At 43.3% G+C, this 24,668-nt stretch overlaps 2 protein-coding genes across 3 annotated transcripts in view; both read left to right on the top strand.

Moving 5' to 3' along the window:
* Positions 1-8,293, top strand: part of SLC5A6 (solute carrier family 5 member 6) — a 46,009-nt gene extending 37,716 nt beyond the window's left edge. For both annotated transcript variants that reach the window (XM_070734972.1, XM_070734971.1), the window contains exons 15-16: positions 1,371-1,492; positions 7,442-8,293. In XM_070734972.1, coding sequence (XP_070591073.1) covers positions 1,371-1,492; positions 7,442-7,615 — 296 coding nt within the window. In that variant the 3' untranslated portion in view covers positions 7,616-8,293. The remainder of the gene's footprint in view (positions 1-1,370; positions 1,493-7,441) is intronic.
* Positions 8,294-17,443: 9,150 nt separating this feature from the next.
* The window catches only part of PREB (prolactin regulatory element binding), a 15,215-nt gene continuing 7,990 nt past the window's right edge, over positions 17,444-24,668 (top strand). The window contains exons 1-4 of the mRNA XM_070734969.1: positions 17,444-17,866; positions 20,875-21,082; positions 21,730-21,947; positions 22,117-22,197. Of these exons, the coding sequence (XP_070591070.1) occupies positions 17,732-17,866; positions 20,875-21,082; positions 21,730-21,947; positions 22,117-22,197 (642 nt within the window). The 5' untranslated portion in view covers positions 17,444-17,731. The remainder of the gene's footprint in view (positions 17,867-20,874; positions 21,083-21,729; positions 21,948-22,116; positions 22,198-24,668) is intronic.

The following is a 24,668-nucleotide window of genomic DNA, read 5'->3' as shown; positions in this document are numbered from 1 at the left end:
AGAATGCAAATGTCAGGAATAAATAACATGAATAAAATCAGGTTTTTGAGTCGAATGTTTGCATGGCTTATAAAGCAAGGAAGAAGGGTTTGGTCTTCCAATCAATACACCTTGTTATAAAAAAGCTAGTGTCTTCCATCTAGGTGATCTACAACTCCCACAAATTCTTATCACTGGTCATGTCACTGAACCTGACAGGAATAGAAATCCAAAACATCAAGGGAAACTAGATCGCCTAAATCTTGTCTTACAACGTTAGATTGCCTTGGGATTCTATTTGGTCCTTACCCAGGAATTTTAGGGTTCTTTATTTTCCCTGGTAGGAGATGTGTTCTATCGAGCTCTCTGGTAGAATCCTCCCGAAAATGCACAGATACAATTTCAGACACACACACGTTTGAAAATTCAAGACAATGTTCTTTATACCGAAAATTCAAATAAACTAAGCACTCTTTTTGTATAGTAAAGAGCACTCGTCTCCAAACAAACTGGTAATTTGTACAAGTCCCTTATCAGTTCTGTGATACTTAGCTTGCAGCTGTGAGGCAATTCACAGTCCTTCTTCTTTCACAAAGAGAAACACAGTTTCAAAGCGGAGGGGGGGGATCAGCACACAAAGGTCGAAGTCAGCAAGGCAGGCACGAAACACAACGATCAGATAATCCTCCACAATGGCCACACCCACAGGCTGCTATTTATAGCAGCCTCACTAATTACCACAGCCCCATCCAACCACAGGTGGCCTCATTTTCTTTGATAATAATCTCTCAGTTGTTGCTGCCTATGCATCGCTCTCCTCATGCGTGGCTGTATCATTAACTCTTGTTCCGAATCCAAGGAGGAGAGAGATAATTGATCTCCTTCTGAGCTGTCTGCCACACTCTCCTCCTCCCTGTCACTCATGTCTTCATGGTCAGAGGAGCCTTCATCATCAGATTCCACCGGGAGCAAAACAGGCCTGCAGCATGTGGATGTCTCCCTCACATCCACAGTCCTGTGGATTTAACTTAACCACAGTTACTGTGGATTTAGACGTGGTAGATAAATCCACAGTAACTGAATTTAAACATGCCTGGGATAAACATATATCCATCCTAAGATAAAATACAGAAAACAGTATAAGGGCAGACTAGATGGACCATGAGGTCTTTTTCTGCCGTCAGACTTCTATGTTTCTATGTTTCTATGTCCTTGGGGCAGGAGCTGGGCCAGAGCTAACCACAACAGAGATGTAAATCTAAGTTCTGCAAAGAGTTGTTCTCTGATAACCTAACTAATGCTACTCCTGGACTCAGCGGGCAGAGGAACTGCCCTAGAAGGTTTCTGGTTCCTTCACTTCCCTCGCTAATGCCATATTCTTTCTCTCACAGGTCCAACACGTGGGGAGGATGTAAATCCCAAAACAATTTTTCCAGTGCTTCCGCGATTACTTTGCTGTTTACCAGCAAAGTACCACAAAATGCTCCGTTGTGGAGTACGTGACCCTGCAGAGGTGAGATTTAAGTTTGTTAACCCAGAAAACAAGGAACGGTGGCCATTTTGGAGGAGCAGATCTTAGCTCCACATAAGGAGAAACATCCTATCATTTAAGCACAATTTGGCAGTCAAAGCAGGGAAGTGATTTCCTTTACTGAGAAAGTATTTAAGCAGAGGCTGGATTGAACAGAGACTTGATTAAAATTAGGCTCAAGGACCCAGGCATTTGGCATATTGATGGATACATTTGGAATTTTGAAAACAGGCTGTGGGTGCTCACACAAAGTGGCTGTCAGTTGGGTTTCCTTACTAGGAAATAAAGTAATTACAAAGCATCAATTTATCAGAATGTGGGCTGTAGAAGTGATGGGCTTGGGAGGTCATCCCCTTTGGAGTCATGAATAAAATGCAACAGGTTTTTTTCCATATGACCCTGTCAGTGGACTGAAGGTTAAATAAAGCATTCAGTGCGGAAAAGTTTTAGAAAGGTTTTAGCGTCTTCAACCTTGCTTAAAGTCCTACTTTAAGACTTGTGGACCTCAGCTTTCAGAATTCTGGGAGTTGGAGTCCACAAGTCTTTAAAAGTTGCCAAGGTTGGTGACTCCTGCTTCAGAGTGTGTCTCCCAATAATGCTGTTCTAATTGAAGCTGTTGGGAGATAATTAACTTTATTGAAAAGAAATGATTTGGTATCCTGGATAGATTCTCAAGCTTTTTCACTCTTGAATTTTGTTGGTTTCACATTTTAGACTTCTCTTTAATACTGCCAAGCTTCCATCTTTGCACTCCCTGGCTTTCTACATTGTGTAGTACAATCTTTTAAAACTGTAGATACTCCTTGACTTTTGACAATCGACTCCAAAATTTCTGTTACTAAGCGAGATGGTTGTTAAGTGAGTTTTGCCCCATTTTACAGTCTTTCTTGCCAGAGTGGTTAAGCGAATCATTTATTTATTTATTTATTTATTTATTTAGATTTGTATGCCGCCCCTCTCCGCAGACTCGGGGCGGCTCACAGCACAACACAACAGTTTGTAACAAATCCAAATATAATTTAAAACATTTAAAAGAACCCCATTTTGTTAACAAGCATACACTCAAACATCCCATACATAAAATGTGCATGCCCGGGGGAGGTGTTTCAGTTCCCCCATGCCTGACGACAGAGGTGGGTTTTAAGAAGTTTACAGAAGGCAGGGAGAGTAGGGGCAGTTCTAATCTCCGGGGGGAGTTGGTTCCAGAGGGTCGGGGCCGCCACAGAGAAGGCTCTTCCCCTGGGGCCCGCCAACCGACATTGTTTAGTTGATGGGACCCGGAGAAGGCCCACTCTGTGGGACCTAATTGGTCGCTGGGATTCGTGCGGTAGAAGGCGGTCTCGGAGATATTCTGGTCCAGTGCCATGAAGGGCTTTAAAGGTCATGACCAACACTTTGAATTGTGACCGGAAATTGATCGGCAGCCAATGCAAGCTGCAGAGTGATGTTGAAACATGGGCATACCTAGGTAGGCCCATAACTGCTCTCGCAGCTGCATTCTGCACGATCTGAAGTTTCTGAACACTTTTCAAAGGTAGCCCCATGTAGAGAGCATTACAGTAGTCGAACCTCGAGGTGATGAGGGCATGAGTGACTGTGAGCAATGAGTCCCGGTCCAGATAGGGCCGCAACTGGTGCACCAGGCGAACCTGGGCAAACGCCCCCCCTCGCCACAGCTGAAAGATGGTTCTCTAATGTGAGCTGTGGATCGAGGAGGACGCCCAAGTTGCGGACCCTCTCCGAGGGGGTCAATGATTCCCCCCCCAGGGTAATGGACGGACAGATGGAATTGTCCTTGGGAGGCAAAACCCACAGCCACTCCGTCTTATCCGGGTTGAGTTTGAGTCTGTTGACACCCATCCAGGCCCCAACAGCCTCCAGACACCGGCACATCACTTCCACTGCTTCATTGACTGGACATGGGGTGGAGATGTAAAGCTGGGTATCATCAGCGTACTGATGATACCTCACCCCATGCCCTTGGATGATCTCACCCAGCGGTTTCATGTAAATATTAAATAGCAGGGGGGAGAGGACCGACCCCTGAGGCACCCCACAAGGGAGAAACCTCGGAGTCGACCTCTGACCCCCCACTAACACCGACTGCGACCGACCGGAGAGGTAGGAGGAGAACCACTGGAGAACAGTGCCTCCCACCCCCAACCCCTCCAGCCGGTGCAGAAGGATACCATGGTCGATGGTATCGAAAGCCGCTGAGAGGTCAAGAAGCACCAGGATAAACCCCTGTCCCGGGCCCGCCAGAGATCATCCATCAATGCGACCAAAGTAGTTTCTGTGCTGTAACTGGGCCTGAAACCCGACTGCTGGGGACCTATATAATCAGCTTCTTCCAAGGACCGTTGGAGCTGGAGTGCCACCACCTTCTCGACAACCTTCCCCATAAAGGGAAGGTTGGAGACTGGACGATAGTTGTTAAGTACGGCTGGGTCCAGGGAAGGCTTCTTGAGGAGGGGGCGCACAAGCGCTTCTTTATAGAGTGATGGAAAAACTCCCCTCCCCAAGGAAGCGTTGGTAATCTCCTGGACCCAGCTCCGTGTCACCTCCCTGCTGGCCGAGATCAGCCAGGAGGGACACGGATCCAGTAAACAGGTGGCGGAACTCACAGCTCCAATGGCCTTGTCCACTTCATCAGGTGTCACCAGATCAAACTCTTCCCAGACATAACTGTTAAATTAGTAACACAGTTATTAAACGAATCTGGCTTCCCTATTAACTTTGCTTATCAAAAGGTCTCAAAATGTGATCACATGACCACGGGATACTGCAACTGCCATAACTATTAAGCAATTGCCAAGTATCTGAATTTTGATCATATGACCCTGTGGATGCTCAGTGGTTGTAAATGTGAAACACGGTCGTAAGTTACTTTTTCAATGCCATTGTAACTTTAAAAAACCACTAAACTGATCATTCCTATCATAGAAACAGAGAAACAGAGAAGACCGACGGCAGAAAAAGACCTCATGGTCCATCTAGTCTGCCCTTATACTATTTCCTGTGTTTTATCTTAGGATGGATATATGTTTATCATCCTTTTCCTCCCACTTAGGACTGTATGACTGTAACTTGTTGCTTCTATCCTAAGATTTTTATTAATATTGATTGTTTCTTCATTGCTTATTTGACCCCTATGACAATCATTAAGTGTTGTAGCTCATGATTCTTGACAAATGTATCTTTTTCTTTTATGTACGCTGAGAGCATCTGCACCAAGACAAATTCCTTGTGTGTCCAATCACACTTGGCCAATAAAAATTCTATTCTATTCTAAATGGTTGAAGGCGAAGAGTATTTGTATTGTCTGATTTTGTTCCTTCTTAAATTGCTGTAGGAGGACAAGCAAAAATAATTTCCTGGGAGTTTCCTAAGGCAGCTTTTCCCAACAAAGGAGATTCTGTTAAAAAATGAATGTTCCTTGATAGCTTGGACAACATCACCTGTTTCTCACCTGGTTTCCCTGTGCTCCATTCAGAGTAGGCTGTCCTGTCTTCTCCTGCATATTGTAGTGCCTTCCTGTTCCTGCAGCCTTTCTCTACTGACCATCCCAGTAAATTCTTCTCTTGAATTCTCCAGCAATTCCTATCTCCGCAGAGCCTCCACCTTTCTAAAAAATCCTTTTTTTATTTTATAACTTTTATTGTTTTAGCAATATATTAAATAGAAATAAAAATAGAAAATAGGAAATTAAGGGAAGGAAAAAGAAAGGCAGAAAGACAATATGAGGTACAAGGAAAGAAAGAAAAAGGCATTGACTTCAGACTCTATTTAGCACTGTACAAGATAACATTCCCACCTCAACGTCTTAATTTTTAAACATTAGTATATAAATGTCCATTTCTAATAACAACAAATCTGCGTGATCGGCAAAACCAAAGTCAAAGTTTCATTTTTTTCCCCATCACAAGCACAACATCCAGAAGTGATATCCAAATTAAAAAATGTGTATTCTCCTCTTTGAATAGAATAATCAATTTAGCCATTGCTGCTTTATTTTCCTTGTGTTGAAACGTGTTTCAATTTGCACTTAGTAATCTATAATTTACCCCCATTTATATTACTAAATTCACTATATCTTTTCAGATTCTTTAACTTTAAAGGGAAAATAGGTTTTCATCCATTTTAAAACACTGAGGTTTTCTTTAAAAAGATATCCTAAATTAAAACATAATACATCTTTTTTTAAAACTTCCTCTTAGTAGCATGCATACTTTAAAGTTCACTTTCAGACCAATAAAATCCCAACTAACTCCAATTAACTCATTAAATTTAGATCATTCCCTCCCTCCAGCCATCCCAGCAAACTCTTCCCTTGAATCCTCCAGCAATTCCTATCTCCTCAGAGCCTCCTCCTTTCCAGCAAACCACTTTCGGATCCCGTGACCTTTCAACATAGTGGCTGCATACCTCATTGGTTAGTCGCTGCTGGTATTTATTTATTTACTTGCTTGCTTGCTTGCTTGCTTGCTTGCTTGCTTGCTTGCTTGCTTGCTTGCTTGCTTGCTTGCTTGCTTGCTTGCTTGCTTGCTTGCTTGCTTGCTTGCTTGCTTGCTTGCTTGTTTGTTTGTTTGTTTGTTTATTGGATTTGTATGTCGCCCCTCTCCGAGGACTCGGGGCAGCTCACAACATATCAAAACAATATACAATATACATATCTAAAAATCCAATTAATATAGCTAAAAAACTTTAAAAACTCTAATGACATTTAAAATCATTCATTCCCATTCACACAGCAAGACATATTACACTCATGGGCCAGGGGACTAGGGTCTAATGGCCCCAAGCCTGGCGGCACAGATAGGTCTTTAAACTTTTACGGAAGGCGAGAAGGATGGGGGCAGGGTGAATCTCTGGGGGGAGCTGATTCCAGGGGGCTGGGACCCCCACAGAGAAGGCTCTCCCCCTAGGTCCCGCCAAGTGACATTGTCTAGTTTATGGGACCTGGAGAAGGCCGACTATGTGCAGGGGTTTGCTGCTGCCCAGACGGAGGGGAACGGAGTAGGGTAGCGAAAATGGAGCTCCACCCCATAGCACCCAATTTGCCCTGAAAGATGTTGAAAGGAAATGCATAAGCCACGCCCACAGTGTGGTAGTAAAAACTTTGGTAGCCCTTCACTAACTATGTGGGACCTAACCGGTCGCTGAGACCCATGCGGCATAGCTTTGTTTCTTCATATTTGATCAATTCCTGCAATTTCTCTCTGCCAGGGATTTTAAAAATAGAAACATAGAAACATAGAAGACTGACGGCAGAAAAAGACCTCATGATCCATCTAGTCTGCCCTTATACTATTTTTTGTATTTTTATCTTAGGATGGATATATGTTTATCCCAGGCATGTTTAAATTCAGTTACTGTGGATTTACCAACCACGTCTGCTGGAAGTTTGTTCCAAGGATCTACTATTATTTCAGTAAAATAATATTTTCTCATGTTGCTTTTGATCTTTCCCCCAACTAACTTCAGATTGTGCCCCCTTGTTCTTGTGTTCACTTTCCTATGAAAAACATTTCCCTCCTGGACGTTATTTAACCCTTTAACATATTTAAATGTTTCGATCATGTCCCCCCTTTTCCTTCTGTCCTCCAGACTATACAGATTGAGTTCATTAAGTCTTTCCTGATACGTTTTATGCTTAAGACCTTCCACCATTCTTGTAGCCCGTCTTTGGACCCGTTCCATTTTGTCAATATCTTTTTGTAGGTGAGGTCTCCAGAACTGAACACAGTATTCCAAATGTGGTCTCACCAACGCTCTATATAGCGGGATCACAATCTCCCTCTTCCTGCTTGTTATAGTTTTATATGAGTTGGAGGGTTGGGCATGATGGTGCAGTGGGAAAGTTAATGATACTAGAATGTTACAAAGCAGTGTTGGGGATAACTGACCTTTGCTTTCTTATTTTTTTTAAAGGATGCTAGTTGCTCAGAGCCAACCTCTTTGGGAGCGGAGAAAATCAAGAATGGTGTGGCAAATGGATTGCCGAAAGGCCTGACTTCAGGGGTCAATACAGAAGTTGAAGCATCTGAAGGATTCTCCCGGGCAGATGGGACTCACACTTACGTCTTGCAGGAGACTACCCTGTGAACTGTATGGAACAAAGAGACTAGTGGGGAGGCACAGCGGGGATCTGTTCTGATCCAGGTGAATCCCAGAATTCCTGGTACTGAGGATCTGTTCTGATCCAGGTGAAGCCCAGAATTCCTGGTACTGAAAACATTCCAAGTCCTTTCTCCTGCTTTTTCCATCTCATGTGCATGTGCCAATTTCTCTGAGAGATGACTAGGTACTTCTTCCCCCACTGGACACTTCATGTCCAATGAGCCGTGGGTGGAGTTTCCATGGTTTATTGTGGCTACTATTCTCCTTAAAGTTTAGGCATCTGTATTTATACCTTTTGTCAGGTGTAAAGTGGGGCTCACACACAAAAAAAGAAAAGCCATTTGACCTTATAAGAGGATCAAGCTGCTATTGGGATCCCAGTCCCATCCCTCTGTTCCTTGAAATGTCTGCAGCTTCAAGCTACCAAAGGAAGGGCTGGATCTAGCCAACACAGGCTCTCCACAAGTCCAGCCAGCAGGGACAGAGGAGAGTCTACATGGATCCATTTCTAAGTCTAGCACTTGTGGGGGGTATTTTGGGAGCCAGTTTGTCCTGTTTCTGTACTCTGTAGTTTATGTCTGTGAGAAATGTCTATTTTCCTAATAGTTGTCTTTCTGATACTCAGCAATTATTTTTGTGGTTAGTAAAAATGGTTATTGTTTATGTTTGCTGGTTCATATTTGCAGTTGGAAGACCCACTTTGCCCTCTCATTTGCTCCCAGCCTTCTCCAACCCACTTTTTCCATCTCAGGGGGAGGAATCGCTGTGCTTGATAAATACCACGAAGAAGGGCTGCGAAGGGAGGTTCTATTATTGCGCTCATTTCCATTCTCTGAGCATCACACATATTTTATCTCCTGGTTAAAATACACTGGTATCTCGTGATACGAACCCCTCGTGATACAAACATCTCGAGATACGAACCCGGGGTTCGGAAATTTTTTGCCTCTTGTTACGAACTTTTTCCGGCTTACGAACCCACCGCAGATCGCAAAATGGCACTCTGCTGGGCGCCGCCGCCCGGCTATCACCTTCTGAAACAGCCGGCGGGCTTCTTGGCGTTCTCCAGAACGCCGAACCCGGAAGTTCGGCAAAAGTTCGGGTTCGGGTTCCGGAGGCCGCCAAGAAGCGCCCGGCTGTTTCAGAAGGTTACAGCTGGGCGGCACCGCCCAGCGGAGCACCGTTTTTACAATCGGCAGCGGCGTTTTCGGCCGATCTGGAGGCTGAAATGGAGGTGGGGAATCCCAATAGGGAATTAAATGGGCGGAGCTTTGACGTCACGAAGACATCCTTCCTGGAGGCGACGGTTCGGGTTCGGGAGAACGCTGAGAAGCCCCCCGGCTGTTTTAAAAGGTGACAGCCGTGTGGCGGCGCCCAGCAGAGTGCCATTTTGCGATTATTTTTTCCCTTGCACACATTAATCGCTTTTACATTGTTTCCTATGGGAAACATTGTTTCCTCTTACGAACTTTTCGCCTTACGAACCACCTTCCGGAACCAATTACCGTAAGTTCGTAAGACGAGGTATTACTGTATATCTTTTTGAAGCTCTGCACTCCAATGCAATGGGGAGAAGCTTCTGCCATGGTTCCAGGTAGCAGCCAAACTAAATCAGAGTCCAAGTCAAAGTGTTCCTCAAAATGTTCCAATTTATTGCCAGAGCCAGCCTGTCACCTACACTGGGAAAACTGAATCTGAGTTTCCCACCCAGTTGAAAGTCCCCATCCCTTGTCCCCCACCCACAAGCTTGTCACGTTTCCCATTCAGATTGTGCCAGTGTGGCAGGTCCTCCTTCCACTTCCGCCCAGGGGGTGGACATATAATGGCCTTGAATTTCTCAAAAGAATGCTTTGTGGCTGCATCTGTTCCCTCATGAAAATCACCCCTCCCAAGCAATGTACCCTCTAATTTTTTTTCGATGTGGGCGGAAAAGTATAGTGTCTGAGCGCCAGTCCCTTTGGGACTGGGCGGCATAGAAGAATAAACAAACAAACAAACAAATAAATAAATAAATAAATAAGAAAAAAATCTTTTCTTTTTTATTAAAAGAAATTAATAATTTAAAAAAACCAAAATCCATTACTATTAAAACTAAATCAACCAGCAAAACCAAAAACATAACTATTAATAAAAACAGGTGAGGGCTGGGTTTTTTTTCTGTTATTATTTAAGTGCTTTTACCATATGCTTTAAATCAAGAGTCACTTCTCTCTCTGTTTTTCTCTCTTTCCTGTCATTCTCTGCCTCAATCATTTTCTCATTTCTCTTTTCTCCCCTTTTTTCTATCATTTCGCTCTATCTCTTCCTTCCACTCATCTCTCTCTTGCTTTCTCTCTCTCTCTTTCCCTCTCCCCCCCCCCTCTTTCTCTCTCTTTTTCTCACTTTCCCTCTCGTTTTCTTTCTCTCTCACTCACTCTTTCTCTCTTGTTTTCTTTCTCACACTCGTTCTCTCTCTTGTTCTCTCTCTCTTGCTATCTCTTTCTCTCCCCCCTTTCTCTCTCTCTCTCTCTTTCTCACTTTCTATCTTGCTGTCTGTTGCTCTCACTGTCTCTCGTTCTCTCTCCGTTCTTCTCAGCGGAGGCCGGCGAAGGTGATATTCAATGTCGGGGGGGCGCGGGCGTTTGCGCGCGCTCCAAATCCCCCTGCTAGCCCCCCAGAACATTCAAAATAAGAAAAGCCTTCACCGGCGAAGGCTTTTCTTATTTTGAATATTCCGAGCGGGCTAGCAGGGAGATAGGGAGCACGCGCAACCGCTCGCGCGTCCCCGACATTGAATATCACCTTTGCCGGCCTCCGCTGAGAGAATGCCTGCTCCGCCTCTCCTGCAATCCCCTTGCCGAGAGCCCGGGACGAAAGTGCTCTCGGCAAAGGTGAGACGGGCAGGGTGTGTGTTCCGGGTGCGGGAGGAGCCACGCCGAAAGGCAGGAGGCGGCGGAGGAGCAGAGGGGGCGGGCGGGGGGCAGCGCCGAAAGGCCGAGGGGCCGGAGGAACTGTGGGGAGGCAGGGGCGGCCGCGGCTCCCTTCCCTTCTGCTGCCGGCGCCTCCCCCCCCCCCCCGCGGCTGGCATGGGGATGGGGAGCGCGCGGCCGTGAAAAAGGCCGCGCGGGGGTGTATTTTGGGCTGCGCGCGTGCACGCGTGCGCAGCTTTCGGGGAACGGTGCTCCCAAGTTCCCAAGGCCTTCTATAGATAGTGTGACAAGACGTTAATTTATCACCAATTTCTGCACTGGCTTGACAGCTTCTTAGGCAGAATTTCTAAGAAAAGGCAAAGCAGTGAGAATTCTGGATGGACCCATTTCAAGGAGGAAGAACATTGGGAATGCTGCTTCTTCCAGACACCATACCTTCCACGCAGCCTTCATTCACTGGTGCTATAGTAGTTAGTTGAAGAATTGTCCTTCTCCCCACTTTTTGCATTGCTATGAATGGACCTCAGAACCACTTTATACACTAAATCTGAACAAAATCAAATTGCTGTGTTTTTATATACAGTGGTACCTCTACCTAAGAACGCTTCTACATACGAACCTTTCTAGATAAGAACCGGGTGTTCAAGATTTTTTTGCCTCTTCTCAAGAACCATTTTCCACTTACAAACCTGAGCCTCCGAAACTGTAACCAGAAAAGATAGGGAGAAGCCTCCGTGGGGCCTCTCTAGGAATCTCCTGGGAGGAAACGGGACTGGAAAAGGCGAGGAGAAGCCTCCATGAGCCTCTCTAGGAATCTCCTGGGAGGAAACAGGACTGGAAAAGGCGGGGAGAAGCCTCCATGAACCTCTCTAGGAATTTCCTGGGAGGAAACAGGACTGGAAAAGGCGAGGAGAAGCCTCCATGAGCCTCTCTAGGAATCTCCTGGGAGGAAACAGGGCCTCCACCCTCCCTGTGGTTTCCCCAATCGCACACATTATTTGCTTTTACAGATTCCTATGGGAAAATTGCTGCTTCTTACAAACTTTTCTACTTAAGAACCTGGTCACAGAACAAATTAAGTTTGTAAGTAGAGGGACCACTGTATAACAGATCGATATATGATGGCTTTGTTGTTACGCAGCATGTTAAGACAATGGCTACGTTCCCACGTCTTAGTTTAACTTAGCCCAATATCAAAACCTAGTGTTTGAATTATTTGGAGAAGGTTGAGTTGGCTATAGTAGAACTGCTTGGGTAAATATTATCTGTTCCAATGAAATGAAGTCAACAGCTGGTCTTTTTGTTGACTGTTCTTTTGCTGTAGGCAATGGGAGGGCCACAACTGGATCCTGTACATGAGTGATTGTGTGCTCTAAAGTGCTTTAACAGGATGCTCCAGACTTCTGTATCAATACCTAGGTCCTAGAGGATCTGAAGCTGCTAATGCTTCTCCATTATCAAATGGTCTTCAGAAGTTTAGTTTCAGTGTTTCAGCTTCAGTAGACTAATTTTCAAAAGCTACCTGGAGTCAGACTTGTTTAATACTTCAGTGGAATACAATCAGGAAATATCAGGAGTCTAGATTAAACCGAAAAGTAAAGAAACATGCCAGAAAAGAGAATCCTATTTTTAACCGTCCAATTCCAGCTATAGTCAGCATTTTATTTTAGATTTTTGCATGGAGCAGAACACTGCCTTTAGTGGCCTAAAACAATGCTTTTTGATTTATTCTGTCCTAGGCTTCAACTATCGCAACAATTTAATCTATTCAGCAAAGCTTCAGGCCTCTGGCCTACCCCTGTAGAATCATTCCTTCTTCACCCATTCCTCAGTCCCATGAGTAAGAGTGACTTAACAAACCTAATGAGAAAATAAAAGGCGATTTAATGCTTTAAAATAACCTTAGAATGCGAGGATGGAACATTGAAATATAGCAGGGAATTGAGTTCCGCTCCCTACAAAGCGTTTTGTCTGCACCTCAGTGAGGTTAGCTTGTTAGCATTGCAACAGGCTCTATGGCAGCCCAAAATGGATTTACAAATACAAGTTTGGCTGCAGCTTCTTTCCCAAAGATGCTCCGTTACTAGTTCCTTATCCTTTTTTCTCCACATCTGAATAATGGAAAGGTGAGAGGGCTGGTTGTTTTCTCTCAGAAAACCAAGAAAGACATGACAACCAGAATGATCAAGAATCCAAAACAATTCACTTCGGTGGAAAAAGCTACAAATATTAGTTTTCTAACATGATGATTATTGAAAGATATGGGGAGAGCCAGTATTCCTTAGATTTTGAGGCCAAAATCACTGAGAATGGTAGGGAAAAGTAAGGTTTTTTCCCCCCTGTGTTAACATTAAAAGTTGTGACCATTTAATTACGCTAAACGATGGATATTAAGTTGTGGCCTTCAAAATAGTATTGGGCAAACCCATGCAGAAAAATACAGGTAGTCTTCAACCTATGACTACAAATGAGCCCATTTCTGTTGCTAAGCAAGAGGGTTGTTAAGTGAGTTTTGCCCCATTTTACACCTTCCTTCCTATAGTTGTTAAGCAAATCACTGTGGTTGTTAAGTTAGTAATGTGGTTGTTAAGTAAATCTGGTTTCCCCATTGCTTGTCAGAAGGTTGCAAAAGGTGACTTGAGACACTGCAGCTGTCATAAATACATACCAGTTGCCCAGAGTCCACATTTTGAACATGGTACCATGGTGATGCTGCAATGATTGTAAGTGTAAAAAACATTATAACACATTTTTCCCCAACACTGTTGTCACTTTGAACAATCACTAAATAAGTCGAGAACTACAGTACCTATATGTTATCCATGCTGCTGGAAGCAGTTAGGACCCAAATAGTGCAATGCAGTGTTTATGTTCTGTTTTTGTCTCATACATCTGATTAAGCAGTGTGATGAGAGAGTGGCAGGTTAGAAGACACGACTTTTCATGTATTTGTTAGGAATAGTCATTTTTAAAGAACGTAATGGAATACAATAGAACACAACAGAATTCTTTATTGGCCAAGTGTGATTGGTCTCACAAAGAATTTGTAATTGGTGCATAGGCTCTCAGTGTACATAAAAGATACATTTTTCAAGAATCATGGTACAATAGGGGTCAAATAAGCAATGAGGAAACAATATTAATACAAATCTTAAAGATACAAGCGACAAGTTACAGTCATACAGTCATTAGTGGGAGGAGATGAGTGATAGGAATGATGAGAAAAAACTAGTAGTAATAGTAGTGCAGACTTAGTAAATAAAAAATACAGTAGATGCATTTTACAAAATGCATGATCTGCAGATGCAGAAATTAGCAGGGCGGTAATTTATTCATAACAATTCATGTTATGCAGCCATCGCCTGGTCGCTTTAAGACAGGGGTCCCCAAACTTGGCAATTGTAAGACTTGTGGACTTCAATCAGGAAATAATATAAATCATAAGATACAAGCAACAAGTTACATAGAAACATAGAAACATAGAAGACTGACGGCAGAAAAAGACCTCATGGTCCATCTAGTCTGCCCTTATACTATTTTCTGTATTTTATCTTAGGATGGATATGTTTATCCCAGGCATGTTTAAAATCAGTTACTGTGGATTTACCAACCACGTCTGCTGGAAGTTTGTTCCAAGGATCTACTACTCTTTCAGTAAAATAATATTTTCTCATGTTGCCTTTGATCTTTCCCCCAATTAACTTCAGATTGTGTCCCCTTGTTCTTGTGTTCACTTTCCTATTAAAAACACTTCCCTCCTGAACCTTATTTAACCCTTTACAGTCATACCATCATAAGTGGGCAGAGATGGGTGATAGGAACGATGAGAAGACATAATATTAATAAAGTGAATAGTTTGAAAGTGGTGAGGGAATTATTTGTTTAGCAGAGTGGTGGCGTTCAGGAAAAAACTGTTCTTGTGTCTAGTTGTCTTGGTATGTAGTGCTCTGTAGCGTCGTCTTGAGAGTAGGAGTTGAAACAGCTTATGTCTAGGATGTGATTGCTCAGTAAATATTTTCACTGTCCTCTTTTTGACTCGTGCAGTATACAGGTCCTCACTGGAAGACAGATTAGTACAGTGGTACCTCGAGATACGAGTTTAATTCGTTCCGGACCTGGGCTCTTAAGTCGAGCAGCTCTTATCTCGAACGACTTTTCCCCATAGGAATTAATGTAAATAATTTTAATTGGTTCCAGCCCTCAAAAAACTCACAAAGTTAGTCTAAATTATGCAGAAAGACATGTTTTTAATGAAGAAATGTACATGTACATATAAATGAATAATGAAGTTTCTTTCACTTAACTTGTAAACTTTCTTAAACTTTTAAATTTACATATGTTCAACTTCTCTGCCACCCAATCCTGTAGGACAGAGGTCCCCAACCCTTTTTGCACCAGGGACCGGCTTTAAGCGATCAAGAGAGGAATGGGTGAATGAATGGACGGAGGGTGGGAAGGAAGGAAGGAAAGAGGGAAGGGACAGGAACAGAGGAAGGAAGCAAGGAAACTTATGAAAGGGGAGAGTAAGAGAGGAATGAGTGAAGGGAGGGAGGGAGGGAAGAAGGTGGGAAGGAGAAAGAAAAGAAGAAATAGAGGAAGGGAAGGTAAAAGAGAGAAAGAAAAAGAGCAAGAAAGAAAGCTGCAAGCACCCCCCCGAGCCCCCCAGGCCGGCTGCAACCTTTTAAAACACGCGCGCCGCTTCGCAGCTGTCTCCTGAAGCCGAACGCGGAAGTTAGCATTTGGCTTCAGGAGACAGCTCCTTGGCGCTTGTATCTCGAATTTGGGCTTGTAAGTAGAACAAAAATATCTCTCCCCTCCCAGCTCTTATCTCGAGTTGCTCTTAAGTAGAGCAGCTCTTATGTCGGGGTTCCACTGTAGTTTGTTTTCTCTGCAGTTCTGATTATCCTCTGAGGTCTGTGTTAGTTTTATTGGGTTGCAGAACCAAACCAGACAGTTATAGAGGTGCAGATGACAGATTCAATAATTTCTCTGTAGAAAAGGAATTCCTCTGGATAGAATTCTGGAAAACTATGGGGGGAAAAATCTACTCAGTCTTTGCCCCTTGAAGATATTTCTTTCCTTCTTAGTTACTAAGATAGAGAAGAAAGAGCAAAGATGTTAGCTGACATTCAGAAGCCCCACTATGTTTAATCAGGGAATCCAGGAATTTTTTTTTAACAACCAGGTTTCATTTCATAGCCTGAAAAAGCTTGAAAAACTCATGAATGAACTACATTTGAGAAAGATGTAATCTTTTATGATTTGCAGGGGAAAATTTTATGTAGGTCTATTAGCATGGTTTAGATTAAATGAACTGTATTTTTATACTATGTAGGAATTGAAATTCTTTGAGCTATTTTACAAGTTCCCAAATCAGAGAAATACAAAATATTCAAATAACACGTTTTATAATTGTAGTATGCATTATAAAGTCTTTCAAAATTTAAAAGGCAAAATAATTTTAGTAAAATAAAAACAGACAAATAATACCCTAAACTAATCTAAGGTTGTGTATTACACAAAGCTGGGGAAATTATTTGCCTGGAACTAAAAACAGATACCGTATATGGATTCAACCTTTGAAGACAGTATTTCACTGAAAAGCTTCCATTTCTAATAGCCACCTAGTAAACTGGATTGGCATACAGGGGCTTCAGTAATTATCACAGGATGCTGAATATTAGGAATATGGAAAAATCTGTTCATTTAGGATTTTTTATTTGATTTTTATTTGATTATTTGATTTTTTTTTAAAATCAACAATTTAATTGAATCCTGATGGATTAAGAACCAATAAAGAAAGAGTTTAATTACAGTGTCTGATTTTGTTCTTATATTGTGGAGAAACAAGACAAATATATTTTCAAATGCAGGGGGCCGGGAGCCCAGAAACCATCAAATAAGGCAATCAGCATAGCTTATTTTAATGCAACTTTTCAATTTGGGGTTCATTATGCCCCTCTACAGAATTGAAATTGGTGTGTGAAATAATAATGGTATACAACCATTAGGTATAAATAACCCATGATAATGCTGAATATACATATGAAAACACATCCAATTGTTGGGTGTAAACAACCACAGATCTTTTCTTATAGCAAATCAGAGCACTTGTACATCTAAAGGATTCTGCCTCCAATTCCATCAAAATAAATTTGGTTGCCATTTATTTCCCCATCACATTTTTATGACTGGTGAACAGCTGGATAGACAAAACAATCTGATTGCTTGAATCTTGACACTCCAGTAGATTTTATTCATTCAGTTTATTCCTATGAATTGAATGATGGCAGCAAAGTGCTTCATGCAGGCAAATCATTCCAAGTATGTGATCAAGGAATGAAATGCAAAATTTGTCTTAGGTGCATACACTCTCAGTGTACATTAAAAAAAAGATACATTTGTCAATCATGAGATATAACAATGATTGTCATAGGGGTCAAATAAATAATGAGAATATCAATATTAATAAAAATCTTAAGGATACAAGCAACAAGTTACAGTCATGCAGTCATTATTAGTGGGAGGAGATGGGTGATAGGAATGATGAGGGGAAAAAATAGTAGTAATAGCAGTGCAGACTTAGTAAATAAAAAATACAGTACATGCATTTTACAAAATGCATGATCTGCAGGCGCAGAAATCAGCAGGGCGGTAATTCATAACAATTCATGTTATGCAGCCATCGCCTGGTTGCTTTAAGACAGGGGTCCCCAAACTTGGCAAATGTAAGACTTGTGGACTTCAATTCCCAGTATTCTCCAGCCAGCATACATCAAGTTTGAAACGACGTCTCCTTTAAGACGTCAGAAAGCCTCCCCTTAGGAAGAAAATGGAGCACAGCTCGCTAACATGCTTCCGCCTCTTAAAACACCGCGTGATTTGCCCGGCTTCCGCCCTAACTACAGACGCCAGGCGACGGCGACGTGGATGTTTCTTTGGCCTCTTAACGCGACCGAAGGAGTTTTCTCGCCGGCCGGTCCTTCTTGTGCCGACGTGTGCTGAGGCTTCTGCGCCTGCGCCACGTCAAGGAGGTTGGATCTGCGCATGCCCAGTCGCGATCAAAGCGCTGGCGTGCCGTCAGCTCCGCCGGAGAGGAAGGGGGAGTCGAGGACAGAACGGCTGAGTGCGGGATTGGCATGAGTTGACCTTTGACCCCGCCGCCCTTCCCAGCTTTGCTGATCCTCCAGTCATGCCCCCTCGTCGGCCGCCCGAGCTGTACCGGGCTCCGTTCCCGCTCTATGCCCTCCGCGTACACCGTGAAGCTGGACTGGCGCTCATCGCAGGGGGAGGCGGCGCCGCCAAGACGGGGATCACCAATGGCTTGGTATGGAAATTATGGGAGTGGGGGGCACACACCCCTCCTCTTGCCCCGCGATTCTCCTGTGCGTTGGCCGGGACCTCCCCCTCCCCCAGAGCTGCACCCCCCCATCACCCGGTTAGGGAAATAGCAATAGCATTTTTAGAATAGAATTGAGTTGAATTGAATTTTATTGGCCAAGTGTGATTGGACACACAAGGAGCTTCTCTTGGTGCATTTAGCATTTTAGCATTTAGACTTAGACAAAATACTTAGACTAGATGCAAAAAGGATATTGAGACTCTGGAAAAAGTGCAGAGAAGAGCAACAAAGATGATTAGGGGACTGGATGCTAAAACATATGAAGAACAGTTGCAGGAACTGGGCATGGCTAGTTTAATGAAGAGAAGGACCAGGGGAGACATGATAGCAATGTTCCAACATTTCTGGGGTTGCCACAAAGAAGAGGGAGTCAATCTATTCTCCAAAGCACCTGAAGTTAGGATAAGAAGCAATGGGTGGAAATTAATCAAGGAGAAAAGCAACTTAGAACCAAGGAGAAAATTCCTGATAGTTAGAACAATTGATCAGTGGAACAGCTTGCCTCCAGAAGTTGTGAAAGCCCCAACACTGGAAGTTTTTAAGCAGATGTTGGATAACCATCTGTCTGAAGTAGTGTACGGGTTTCCTGCCTAAGCAGGGGGTTGGACTAGAGCAGTGTTTCCCAACCGTAGCAACTTGAAGATATTTGGCTGGCTGGAGAATTCTGGAGTTGAAGTCCAAATATCTTCAAGTTGCCAAGGTTGGGAAACACTGGACTAGAGGACCTCCAAGGTCCCTTCCAACTCTGTTGTTATTATTGTGAATACAACACAGCAAAGGAGATCACTATGCTGTAATATTATTATTGTTGTTGTTGTTATCATTATTATTATTGTTATTATATACTTCTTCAAAGTGCTTTTACAGCCCTCTCTAATCAGTTTACAGAGTCAGTATATTTATCCCAACAATTTGGGTCCTTATTTTACCCACCCTGGAAAGATGGAAGGCTGAGTCAACCTTGCGTTTACTGAGATTCGATCTACCAAACTACTAGCAGCCGGTGATCAGCAGAAGCAGCTTGCAGTACTGCACTCTAATCACTTAACCACGGAGGCTCTTTTAGACTTATATACTGCTTCATAGTGCCTTTCAGCCCTCTCTGGGCAGATTAAAAATCAGCATATTGCCCCCAACAATATGGGTCTTCATTTTACCTTGGAAGGGTGGAAGGCTGAGTCAACCTTGAGCCACTGGTGAGATTTGAACTGTTGAACTACAACTAGCAGTTAACTGAACTAGTCTGCAGTGCTGCACTCTAATCACTGTGCCATGCTGACTCTATAAATGGGGAGGGCTGGTGGTGTTTGTTGCAACTATCAGAACAAGGTTTGTGCAGCATTGCAAGAAGCTGCTTTTTGAAGTACACCGTGTAAATCAGAGGTCTTCAAACTTGGCAACTCTAAGACTTGTGGACTTCAACTCCCAGAATTCTCCAGCCAGCAGCTGGATGGAGAATTCTGGGAGTTGAAGTCCACAATTCTTAAAGTTGCCAAGTTTGAAGACCTCTGCGGTTTGGACCAAATGAAGCCAAAGTTTTGACCAAGAAAATAAAAGTTTATTAGGATTGCCTCTACTTTTCTTTCCACAACCCCATCATTTTGCTTGTTCTGTTTGAGTTGAAGTCCACAAGTCTTAAAGTTGCCAAGTTTGAGGACACCTGGTGTAAATGGTCCGTGAAGAAAATCATGAACCTGGAAGAGTGAAGCTTCCCTGCTTGGTCTGGAGGCACAGGGAGCATTAAATAGACCAGCGATCACCACTGGTGGTCTGTTGACCACTGCTAGTCTACGAGCAAATTTGGGTGGTTCTGCAGAAAAATTATTTGCATTTTTTATATAGCATTAAATCAGTGGTCCTTGAACGACGGCCCCTGGGTTGGATATGTGCAATGAATGTTTGTGTTTCTGCAGAGAATCTCTCACTTCAGGGTCTTTTTGTGGGGGTTGGAGAGGGGCAGAAATTCTGACTTGGGTTCTGCTTCAGCCTCCTGGTACGGGGCTTTGGGCAAAGGCTGGAGGGAAGCCCCACTGGTGGCCAGGAGGGCCTTTTTCCAGTGGGACTGTACCATGGCCTGGAACTGGCTGACCATCTCATCTCGCTGACCCTCCAGGCATCAGTACCTGGCCTTGCACTCCTGCAGGTCTTCTCTCTGCTTGGAAAGCCTATGCCTATAGTCCTCAGTGAGGTACTTCTGCTGAATCTCCTGGGTCAGATCCAATTTGAACTGAGCCAGCTGTATTGCCAATTCTTTCTCGTCGTGGCTGCTTAGCTCCAACAACTGAAGAGCCTTGGTGGCGCAGTGGTTAGAGTGTGGTATTGCAAGGTATTTCTGCAGATCACGGGCTGCCAGCAGTTTGGCAGATCGAATCTCAGTAGGCTCAAGGTTGGCTTAGCCTTCCATCCTTCCAAGGTCGGTAGAATGAGGACCCAGATTGTTGGGGGCAATATGCTGACTCTCGCTTAGAGAGGGCTGTAAAGCACTGTGCAATGCTATTGCTAAATGATATTGCTAACTGCTTCCTGTTGGGGCCCAAAGGAGCCTGGGCAGGCAGAAGGAGGGGCTGGGATGGGAGGGGCGGGTAGAGGCTGGTGAGGCACCCTATGCTCACCCACTTACATGCCCACCCAACCGGTCATTAGGCAGGTCATATTAGTGGTACATGGGATTTAAAATTATAAATTTAATGGTCCCTGAGGTCCAAAAGATTGGTGACTCCTGATATAGACTCCAAAGGAAAACATGAAAAGGACCACTAAGGGGGAGAGTGGCTAAGCTTGAAGAAAGGGGGAGCTGTGCCCTCTGTGTACCCATCATCTTTGGAACAATATTAAGGAAAGACAAATCAAATCATCCCTGACAACAAGGAAGAAGGCCATTTTGCAGGAGTAGTTGGTGCTTCATCCTTCCTTTCTCTGTTTTGTTCCCCAAGCATTTCTTGCAGCTGGACTGGAGAGATGGCAAGTTATCTGCCTCGCTGCTCCATGCTCATGACACAGAGACCCGGGCCACCATGACTATGGCACTGGCAGGGAATTTTATTGCTGCAGGGCAGGATGCCACTTGCCACATCCTGAGGTTCCAGCTCTTTAAATCTGGGCAGAAAACAGGTGGCAGCAGCGGCGATAGTGCTAAAGCAGGTGAGAACCTAGCGTTTATTTAGCTACAGAATCGAATTCCAAATACAGTGGTACCTCTAGGTATGAACTTAATTCGTTCCGTGACCAGGTTCTTAATTAGAATAGCGTGTAAGAAGAAGGAATTTTTCCCATAGGAATCAATGTAAAAGGAAATAATGTGTGCGATTGGGGAAACCACAGGGAGGGTGGAGGCCTTGTTTCCTCCCAAGAGATTCCTAGAGAGGTCCCATGGAGGCTTCTCCACACCTTTTCCGGCTGTTTCCTCCCAGATTTCTAGAGAGGCCCCACGGAAGCTTCTCCCTGCCTTTTCTGGCCCTGTTTCCTCCCAGGAGATTCCTAGAGACGGCCCATGGAGGCTTCTCCCTGCCTTTTCCGGTTACAGTTTCAGAGGCTCGGGTTTGTAAGTAGAAAATGGTTCTTGAGAAGAGGCAAAAACATCTAGATATGTTTGTAAGTAGAGGCATTCTTAGGTAGAAGTACCACTGTATATTAGAACAACAACTGTCTAAAAACTAATGTAAAAGTGGAAACAGCAATACTTACGAATCTTGCTAATGCTGAAAATGGACAAGATCTGCAGAAGAGAGAGGAATGTTGTGAGCCGCTGGTCAGAGAGGTTGATGGAGTATTTCCTTATGTGCCTTTAGGTGCTGGTGATAAGGATCTACGGAGACGCAAGGCCCCTGTCCCCAGTGAGAAAAGCAATGGCAATACACACAGGGAGATGACGGAAGTGGCGGTGGAAACTTTGCACTGTGTCCAAACAGACACCAGCCCAGATACTCTACAGAAGGCTGTGTGCTTCAGTGATGATCATACCCTTATGGCTACTGGTGGCGTGGATGGCTTCCTGCGAGTTTGGGAGGTACACTTGTATGGGGGAATGAAGAAATGGCCTGTTGTGTGTTGGGGAGCAAGGTTTTGGTTTGGAGCTACAATGATGGAGAGAGGAAGAGGAAGACTTTTGGGTTGCACAGCACTGTTTTAGAAGGGTGGACATGGAAGTGATGGTAAATCTCCTCTCTCTTCCACAGTTTCCCAGCATGAAGAAAACTCTTGAATTCCAAGCGCACAATGGTGAGATAGAGGATATAGCAGTGGGTCCCGATAACAAGGTGAGAAGACTGGGATTTATCTGTTTTGACTGCTTATTTAAGGGAAGTGATCCAAGGTGCCAAACGGAGAAGGCCACATTGCACAATCTTCCCAGATTATATTCCAGCAGGATGAGGGAAAAAGAGAAAAGGAGGGCTTTGGAAGAGCAAGTGATAGGGCAGAATTGAAGATGGCCCAAGGAGATAGTTTCTGGAGAGATAATGTGGTAGACATCATCAGGACTTAGGTAATTTGCACAAATAACGGCTTTTAAAAATCGATTCCCCACATTTTGCCATTATCTTCAAATCTGAAAGGCTTTCTAAATCCTAAGGGCTTTTGTCGCCATAGTGGAATAATAGGATAATTAACAAAAAGATTGCTACAAAAAGGGAAGCATATGGCAATCCTCCCCCACATCCAAAGGGAAAACCCCCATAAAATCTTGTCTTTCTCCAGTTTGCTCATGCGAATTTAGGCTATTATTATTATTATTATTATTATTAGTATTATTACTATTACTATTATTATTGTTATTGTTATTGTTATATTTGTTATTATTATTATTATTATCATTATTATTGTTATTATTATTGTTTTTGTTATATTTGTTGTTTTGTTGTTGTTGTTGTTATTATTATTATTATTATTATTATTATTATTATTATTATTATTATTATTATTATATTTAGATTTGTATGCCGCCCCTCTCCAAAGACTCGGGGCGGCTCACAACAATAAAAACAGTACAAATCCAATAATTAAAAACAGTTTAAAACCCCTTAATGTAAAAAACAATTGTACGTCTCATACAAACCAAATGGCCCAGGGGAATCAATTTCCCCATGCCTGACGCATAGAGGTGGGTTTTAAGGAGTTTACGAAAGGCAAGGAGGGTGGGGGCAATAATACATTATTAAGTTAACCTTGGTCAAACAAATAAGGGTTTAGTGTTATACAATAGACGAATAGCCTTTGCTGGAAAGAGTAATGTGAAAGAGAGAGTGAAAGAATTACGGTATGTATCATTCTTCATATAGGCAAGTTGAATAGATTTAGGGTACAGCACTACTGAATTATGCAGCTGCCTCATGTGACTGTCCATAGCATTTTCTGCTGCTTTCTGGAGTAAGAAAAGGCTAATAGAGAAAAGAGACAGAAGAAGAGGGAAGAAGGCAAGAAAATGCAATATTTCCATGTTGGAGCATGCTTTCAGTTGCACAGAACCATTTCTGAACTCAAAAGAGATAGCTTTTTTTTTTAAAAAAAGCAGGGAATTGTATATACATCTGATTGAAATTCTGAATGAGAAGGGGATGTAAATATCCCAAATGAATGTTTTATTTGTATCTTTTTCTTTTCTTTTTTCTCATTCTTGTTTGTTTTTGTATTTACTTTTTCTGTTCTGTTTTTTTTTAATTTTCTTAGCATTTATGTTTACAAATTTCTTGAATGTTTATTGTGGTTATTGCTGTTTAATGTTTAATGTTTGTTTTTTAAAAATTCAATACAAAAATAAATAAAAAAGCAGGGAATTGTCAGACTTATCACAAACTCCTTGGTGTATGAAATGTGCATACTGTTGAAAACTGGGAAGGGATTTCAAATCCAACAGGGGCCAGTACAGTATGAACTTTTTGGGTTACTGCTAGCTTTTGATCGCTCCCAGGAAAGATAGAAGGAAGGTAAACATTCAGAGACAAATAAATATGTGAGAACACAGAGCGCCCATTAAAGATTCCTAAGATGGAGAACAGTGTGACTATAGTGGTTGCTCATATGCAAAAAAAACCCCAACCTCGATGAAACACAGTGGAATAGTTGAAACTCTTTTATCTTCATGAAACCGCTGGGTGAGATCATCCAAGGGCATGGGGTGAGGTATCATCAATATGCTGATGATACCCATCTCCACCCCATGTCCAGTCAACGAAGCAGTGGAAGTGATGTGCCGGTGCCTGGAGGCTGTTGGGGCCTGGATGGGTATCAACAAACTCAAACTCAACCCAGACAAGACAGAGTGGCTGTGGGTCTTGCCTCCCAAGGACAAATCCATCTGTCCGTCCATTACCATGGGGGTGGAATTATTGACACCCTCAGAGAGGGTTCGCAACTTGGGCATCCTCCTCGATCCACAGCTAACATTGGAACACCATCTTTCGGCTGTGGCGAGGAGGCCGTTTGCCCAGGTTCGCCTGGTGCACTATTTGCGGCCCTACTTGGACAGGGAGTCATTGCTCACAGTCACTCATGCCCTTATCACCTCAAGGTTCAATTACTGCAACGCTCTCTACATGGGGCCACCTTTGAAAAGGGTTCGTAAACTTCAGATCGTGCAGAATTTATTTATTTATTGGATTTGTATGCCGCCCCTCTCCAAGAGCTATTGTGGGGCGTCCAAGATTCACCCACATTTCTACAACACTCCGTGGCCTGCAGTAGCTGCCGATCAGTTTCCGGTCACAATTCAAAGTGTTGGTAATGACCTTTA

Source organism: Erythrolamprus reginae, chromosome 1 (genome assembly GCF_031021105.1).
Source record: "Erythrolamprus reginae isolate rEryReg1 chromosome 1, rEryReg1.hap1, whole genome shotgun sequence".
In the NCBI taxonomy this organism is placed as follows: domain Eukaryota; kingdom Metazoa; phylum Chordata; class Lepidosauria; order Squamata; family Dipsadidae; genus Erythrolamprus; species Erythrolamprus reginae.
Note: the sequence above shows the minus strand (reverse complement) of the source record. Positions and strands in the feature narration are given on the sequence as shown.